Genomic DNA, 7,096 nt, shown 5'->3' with positions numbered 1-7,096 from the left:
GTTAAGAATCAGGGTTTCCACTGCAGGGGGCACAGGTATGATCCCTGGTCGGGGAACTAAGATCCTGCATGCCGCAGCACGGCGAAAACAAACAAACAAACAAACAAAAGGTGTCATTTGCCTGAGGGTATTTTTATGGGGGAGATAATTATGAACTGAACTTCACGGCCTAAGGGGGACCAGCCAGTCTTCCACCGCGGCCCCTCCGGCGCCGAGAACCTGACGGCCACGCCCATGCCAGGTCCCTCCCCTCGGCCCCGCCCACCGCGAGTGCGGGTCACTTAGGCCGTCACCATAAAGAGGCCCGGCCCCCCGACACCTCTTTCCCCGAGCCAATGGGGCGGTGCCAGGGGCGGTCCCGGAAGTGACGCAGGGACGCGCCCTCCATTTTGTGGGACGCCAGAGCAGCTAAGTGCGTCAGTTGTGGAGAGACGTAACCGAGTTGAGTCCTGGTCTGCGGGGAGGCTGCCGGCTCCGTCGCAGACTACGGACCTCTCTGCGTCTCAGCTGCCAAAGATCCTGTCCGGTAGGTGAGTGGCTCACTTTGAGGGAAAGGCTTCTCGGATCGAGGCTTCTTCATGGCCGCTCAGATCGCGAGTGGTCAGGGCTGCTCTCTGTGCGGAGGACGGCGTCCAATGAGCGCAGTTTATTCGAGGTGGGCGCTGGGGCACGTCTCCCTTTGGGTATTGTTTGAGGGGACCTGACGGGGGAGGGGCGGTCCTGGTCACGGTCGTTTTTACAGAGGGGTTGTGTGCCCCTCCCTGCCTCCTTACTTCACTCTCCGAACCCGGCGAGTAGTGGGCCGAGACCTTTGCTTGGGGTGTGGTCGGGGCTGTCCCAGGGCGGGTACGGTGACCCGGAGCGGTGGGGTCGGGAGAGGGGGAGGGGACAGGGAGTTTGGCACGCGCGGTTGTCCCCACCGCCGGCTCCGAGGCCGCCATTTTGTGCCTGCTCCGCGGCCGCCCGCCGCCGTCTGCGCAGGCGAGGCGGTGGCGTCGCGAGATTCCGGCTTCCACCCGCTGTGACTCTCCTGGGAGGCGGCGACGCGCGCGCGGCCCGTCGCCATTGGGCTGGCCTTGCGGAGGGGGGGTCGGCTCCGCCCGCACTTCTCGGCCTTTCCTGACTGCGGCAGACGGGAGGGGGCCAGAAGAGCCGGGGAGAGAGTGCGGCTGCGCAGTTCCAGAGGCGGCAGTGGGCGTTGCGGTTGCTGCGGTCTGGGCCCAGGGAAGGATCGTGTTGGGAGCCGAGTTTTAATTTTGTCTGCAAGGGACCTGGCCTAGTTAAGAGGCACTCTTGGCAGTCTTGTTTATAACATCACCGGGTAAACATTTTATTTTATGCCGTTTATGTTTTTGATCCCTTGACCAGGCATTTTTCTGACATTTCACCGGTATTATCTCAATGGAATTATTTCCTGACAGGAGGTACTAGCCGGACATGAGTGGCTGTCGCGTATTCATCGGGAGGCTAAATCCAGCGGCCCGGGAGAAAGACGTGGAAAGATTCTTCAAGGGGTATGGACGAATACGAGATATTGATCTGAAAAGAGGCTTTGGTTTTGTGGTGAGTATTTAGAACTGGTTGACTTATCTGTTGTTAAGAGGGTAAAGATTGTGGTAAGCAGTGCCTTTGATTTTATTGAGTCCAGGTAGAGTATCTTTAGGAAATGCTTTGCATCCTTAAGGCAGTGAATTATCTGAAGGGATAAAAGAGTCTCACTACTGGCTGAGAGAAGTCACTGCTGGTCGCTTTTTGATGGGGCTGAGCTGTATGCTGGTGTCATTAAGATACTCTTCCTGGGCTTTCACAGGTATTTACTGGCTTTAATGGGTTGTAGAATACACTTTTAAAGCCGTGTGAAGCATTTGGGTTTTTTTCACGTTTGTATTTTAGGAATTTGAGGATCCCAGGGATGCAGATGATGCCGTATATGAACTTGATGGAAAAGAACTCTGCAGTGAAAGGTGAGGACCTCGTTTTTAGTTTTATCACTAGTTAGCACCACAGAAATAGAGCAGACGAGGTCAGCTGGGTATTTATTTCTAAATAGGTCTCTTACATAGCTTAAGTGGGTAATGAAGATGTTTCTTCCCTTTCTGTAGGGTTACAATTGAACATGCTCGGGCTCGATCTCGAGGCGGAAGAGGTAGAGGACGCTACTCAGACCGTTTTAGTAGTCGCAGACCTCGAAATGATAGACGGTATGTGATGGATCGTGGATGGCTGCTCTGAACAAGCGTTACTGCAGGAGGAGTCTTTAATGTTTAAAAACCATTAGCGATAAGTGATTTTGCTGTTTATGTATAATCAGTTCTGTTATGTCCACTGTTCCTGTAAGTGTGTGAGTCATAAAGTAATGCAGAAACTGTTGGCGGAAGTCATTTGAATGACTTGTCATATCTGATTGCTTGAACTTGCCCACAACTGAACACCATAAGTGCACATTGCTTCATTTCTTCCATTGTGAGCGCTCATTTTCTTCCTCAGAAATGCTCCACCTGTAAGAACAGAAAATCGGCTTATAGTTGAGAATTTATCTTCAAGAGTCAGCTGGCAGGTTTGTTGAAATACAGTTTTGAGATATTTCAATGTGGCTTTTTAAATATTAGTGGGTAGCTAATGTTTTTATTAATGTTTTATTAAAAGTAGTTTTATTTTTAAATTAATGGACTTAATCGTAATTTTAAAATTTTAATTAAATGTAATTGGGGGATATTTCAAACTTTAATATTAGTGATCAAATGTAAATGTTTTGAGGATATATTTTCTTGTTTTTTAAAATCAATTTTAACCAAATATTAAACCCTTTATTTGCCAGCCTATCTGTGTCGTTGGCCTTATGACGAGGAGTGCCTGTGGGTTATCCTAATCGTTGTCTTGGTCACTCTTGGTTGGGCCTGGTTGACTTTGCCAGTCAGCTCCTACAGTGATCAATTGGCCACCTCTAGATCTGTGTTTGCCGGTCTAGACGTAATCGGTGCACTTCCTTGAAGTGCCAGGTTGCAGCGATCCCAGAGCGTTGATAACGTGATCTGATCCCTAAGTTGAGAGCTGTCTTCCTGTAACGCTTCCGAATAAGAGGTCCTGGTCGAAAAGAGTTGAAAGATACGAAATTAGGTGGTCGTTGGAATCCTGATCGCAGTAAAGTGGTCCTTGGTAACTACACAAGAGTAGAACATGTCTGCATCCGCCAGTAGTCCGCTAATAGGGAGGGCTGTGCGATTAAAGGCTTCCATCGATTGGGTAGTGTCCTTCAAGTGGGTGGCGAAGAGCCAGTCGGGCATATGTCATGAAGGTTTCTCCGACCGATTAATGGTTTGCTGCTTGACTAGCCTAGGGAAATAATAATAAAGGTAAAGTAAACTTTTTTAATGACATATGGGGCACAAGATAATTGGTGTCTTGTAAATGTTCTGTTTTTAAATATAAAATTTCTACTTTAGTCTTTACTTTAAAAATATGTATTGTTTCTTTTTGTTTTGTTTTTGTTTTTTGTTTTGTTTTTTTCCTTTTGTATTGAGCTCAGTATAGACTAATACTACTTTAATGTTAAAATCTGAATTTCCTGGCATTTTGCTTAAAAGCAATATGCTATTTGCTTATTTCGTGCCCTGACATATATTATTTTTAAATTCTGATAGAATACAAGTGTGGTGAATACCATGTTTGTACTTTATCTAACATCTTCTCTTTCAGTAGTCTTGTTTTTATACAATGTGGTTGTTTGTGTGTCATGTTTCCTTTTCTCTGCTTAACACAATCGTCTTGTGTTAAGGATCTCAAAGATTTCATGAGACAAGCTGGGGAAGTAACCTTTGCGGATGCACATCGACCTAAATTAAATGAAGGGTGAGTATGTACTGGAGTATGAGAGCCTTTTAAAGTATTCTGAAAGTTTTACTCTGAATGTTTGAGCTCTCAAAATTTGGACATGCTGGAATGTAGCAGTTCTCAATCAGGGTTGAGTTTGCCCCTCAGGGTACATGTGGCAGTTCTGGAGACGTTTTGGTTGTCATGATTGAGGGTGCTGCTGGCACCTTGCGAGAAGAGGTCTGGGATGTTAGTAATCATCCTATAGTGCACAGGAAAGCTTCTCACCCCCAAAGAATCATCTAGCTTAAAATGTCAACGGTTTGGAGGTTGCAAAGTCTTGCTCTCATGCTGTTTTATCTGTGAAGAGATGACTCAATATAGCAATAGCAAAGTGAACATTAAAAAGGTACTTAAACTAGACTGATAACATAGTTTGTGAGACTACAAGAAGTATGTAACTTTACAAATGGCATTTTTTTCTTTGTAGGGTAGTTGAGTTTGCCTCTTATGGTGACTTAAAGAATGCTATTGAAAAACTTTCTGGAAAAGAAATAAATGGGAGAAAAATCAAATTAATTGAAGGCAGCAAAAGGCACAGGTATCTCTTTAAATTGTTTTTTAATATAAATTTATTTTTTTAATTTTGGCTGTGTTGGGTCTTCATTGCAGCGCTTGGGCTTTCATAGTTGCGGCGAGTGGGGGCTACTCTTCGTTGCTGTGTGCGGGCTTCTCATTGCGGTGGCTCCTCTTATTGCGGAGCACGGGCTCTAGGTGCTCGGGCGTCAGTAGTTGTGGCTCGTGGGCTCTAGAGCACAGGCTCAGTAGTTGTGGCGCACGAGCTTAGTTGCTCCGCGGCGTGTGGATTCTTCCTGAACCAGGTATCAAACCCGTTTCCCCTGCATTGGCAGGCGGATTCTTAATCACTGCACCACTAGGGACGTCCTGTTTAAATTTTTAGGTCAAAGTTTTATTTAATGGATTTGTAGGGCCTGCTACTTAGTGTTTTTTGTTTTTTGTTTTCTGTTTTTTTTTCTTTCCTAGTAGGTCACGAAGCAGGTCTCGTTCCCGGAGCAGGAGTTCCTCGAGGTCTCGTAGCCGATCTCGTTCCCGGAGTCGCAAGTCTTACAGCCGGTCCAGGAGCCGGAGCCGGAGCCGGAGCCGGAGCAAGTCCCGTTCTGTTAGTAGGTCTCCTGTGCCTGAGAAGAGCCAGAAACGTGGTTCTTCAAGTAGATCTAAGTCTCCAGCATCTGTGGATCGCCAGAGGTCCAGGTCCAGGTCCCGGTCAAGGTCCAGATCAGTTGACAGTGGCAATTAAACTGTAAATAACTTGCCCTGGGGGCCTTCTTTTTCTAAAAAAAAAAAAAAAAATTCCCAAACCATACTTGCTAAAAATTCTGGTAAGTATGTGCTTTTCTGTGGGGGTGGGATTTGGAGGGGGGTTGGGCTGGGTTGGGCTGGGTATCTTTGTAGATGTGGACCACCAGGGGTTGTTGAAAACTAATTGTATTAAATGTTTTTGATAAGCCTTCTGCTCACATTTTTGTGAATGTCTGAAGTATATAGTTTGTGTATATTGACAGAGCTCTTTTATAACTAAAGCAAATTTAATTTTTTTGTACTAGAAAAAATTTGAACGTTTTAGTTCCTGGTTATTCAAATATGTTAATACAGAATTAGTTTAATGCCTCACTTAAACTAATTAATAGCTTTGGACACTTAAAAGAGCTCTAAATTTGCTTGTACGTAAAGGCTTAATTTGAGTTTTCCTTGTTAGGGTCAAGGGTGTCCGTCCACCCACCCTTTAACAGCTGCCTGGCAAAGACGTTAAAGCAGCTGTTTGTTATTGATAATAAAAGATTATAAAACTGCTTTTGTCTGTTTTGTTTGAAGGAATTACGGCTACATCCTCCTTCCCCATGCACATTTGACACATTTAAAATCCCTGGTAGAGAAGGCTGTAGTAGTGAGGTATGGTGAGCCTTTTTGTTTTTTTTTTAATGAGTACCGTTGACATTTCTTGGCTAGTCAGAAGATGGGCAAAGAAGTGTGAACTGTTCAAAACAGTGATGACTAACAGTTGTTATGACAGTTTCCCTTGTGTGTGATCCTCCTGTCCTTTAACCACCCAATTTTATTTGGCATCACGTTATTTAGGCCTTCCATAGCCAAGAGAAGGACAATTTGGGAAGCAAGATTGTAAAATTTAATGTTTCATGCCTCACTTAAAGGTTGTAATATAATTTTGATGGTCGGAGATCATCACGTAAAACTTTTTTAAAATCACTGCACATGAATGCTTGAAGGGGCTTTCACATGCTTTTTCTTGAGTCCTGAGACATGGATGTAACAGTCTGTTAAAGGGAAAACAGTTGGGTAGTGAAAACTGCCTAAGGTTCTACATCCATCTCTATTAAGTGTTAGAGCCCTATACCTATAGGAAATTAGTTTTATTGTTTCTTTTAGGAATTTCGTAGACTCATTTGAGTGCTAGTCTAGATAAATACTTGTAAGCATAGCAGTGAATAACACATAGTAGCCACTATTAAGTGCCTTGTCTGTGTAGTCACTGAATCCTTAACTATTATATGTAGTATATATGTAATTCCTGGTATTAGAATCCAGGAAGTCTAGTTCCAGAACCCCCAAACCACTCCAGACTCATCTGACCTAACCTTTCAGGGATTTTGAGGAACGCAGAATTAGAAACCCTGGAAAGATTGGGCTTCCCCGAAGTGTGGGGATTGGGTAGTGGGAATCTCCATGTGTGGAGGCTAGGGTTAAAAGTTCTTGGCATGAAGGAAGGCTTCCCTGTGTTCGAGACTGCAGGACTCAGGCCATAAAATTGTGAAGCTGACCTTTTTAACGCAGACTCTTCTAGAGAGAGTTTGTGTGGTATACTTGTTTATTCGCTTAGATGTGGGGTACTCTGCTTACTAATTTTCTTTACAATGTATCTGAAATGGAGAGGCACAATTATTTTCCCCCTTGGGCTTTTTAGATATGGTAACAGGGTGGCGTGGTGTATGTTTGACGTTTTACCAGTGACTTTTCACCTATCAAATAGGTAGCATCAGTGGCTTACCACTTTAATAAACAAGGTAAAGCCCTTGCTTTGAACAAATGGCAGAGATGACTAAGTTATTTTGAACTGATAAGTTGGCCTGAATTCCCAGATACAGGACATGAGAAGTAATGAGTGTGGGTATATAATCCTAAGCAAAGTTTTAGGACCAGGTTTTGCAGGGCGTAATGTAACTTGTTTTGTTTTAGGCTGTGCTGCGGG

At 44.6% G+C, this 7,096-nt stretch overlaps 1 protein-coding gene across 6 annotated transcripts; it reads left to right on the top strand.

Moving 5' to 3' along the window:
- The first annotated feature begins 376 nt into the window (after nucleotides 1–376).
- On the top strand, nucleotides 377–5,681 carry SRSF5 (serine and arginine rich splicing factor 5). 6 transcript variants are annotated; one of them, XM_082451868.1, is made up of 8 exons: nucleotides 377–530; nucleotides 1,422–1,563; nucleotides 1,894–1,964; nucleotides 2,103–2,201; nucleotides 2,488–2,557; nucleotides 3,776–3,849; nucleotides 4,301–4,411; nucleotides 4,858–5,681. In XM_082451868.1, exons 2-8 carry the CDS (start codon nucleotides 1,438–1,440, stop codon nucleotides 5,126–5,128), a joined length of 822 nt encoding a protein of 273 aa, XP_082307994.1. In that variant the 5' UTR covers nucleotides 377–530; nucleotides 1,422–1,437; the 3' UTR covers nucleotides 5,129–5,681. The 6 variants fall into 6 exon arrangements, with proteins under 6 accessions (XP_082307994.1, XP_082307990.1, XP_082307995.1 ...); XM_082451864.1 differs by having other exon boundaries at nucleotides 4,855–5,681; XM_082451867.1 differs by having other exon boundaries at nucleotides 392–526; nucleotides 4,855–5,681.
- The last annotated feature ends 1,415 nt before the right edge of the window (nucleotides 5,682–7,096 follow it).

The sequence above is a fragment of the Balaenoptera physalus genome, assembly GCF_965194825.1.
Source record: "Balaenoptera physalus genome assembly, chromosome: 2".
Classification (NCBI taxonomy): domain Eukaryota; kingdom Metazoa; phylum Chordata; class Mammalia; order Artiodactyla; family Balaenopteridae; genus Balaenoptera; species Balaenoptera physalus.
Note: the sequence above shows the minus strand (reverse complement) of the source record. Positions and strands in the feature narration are given on the sequence as shown.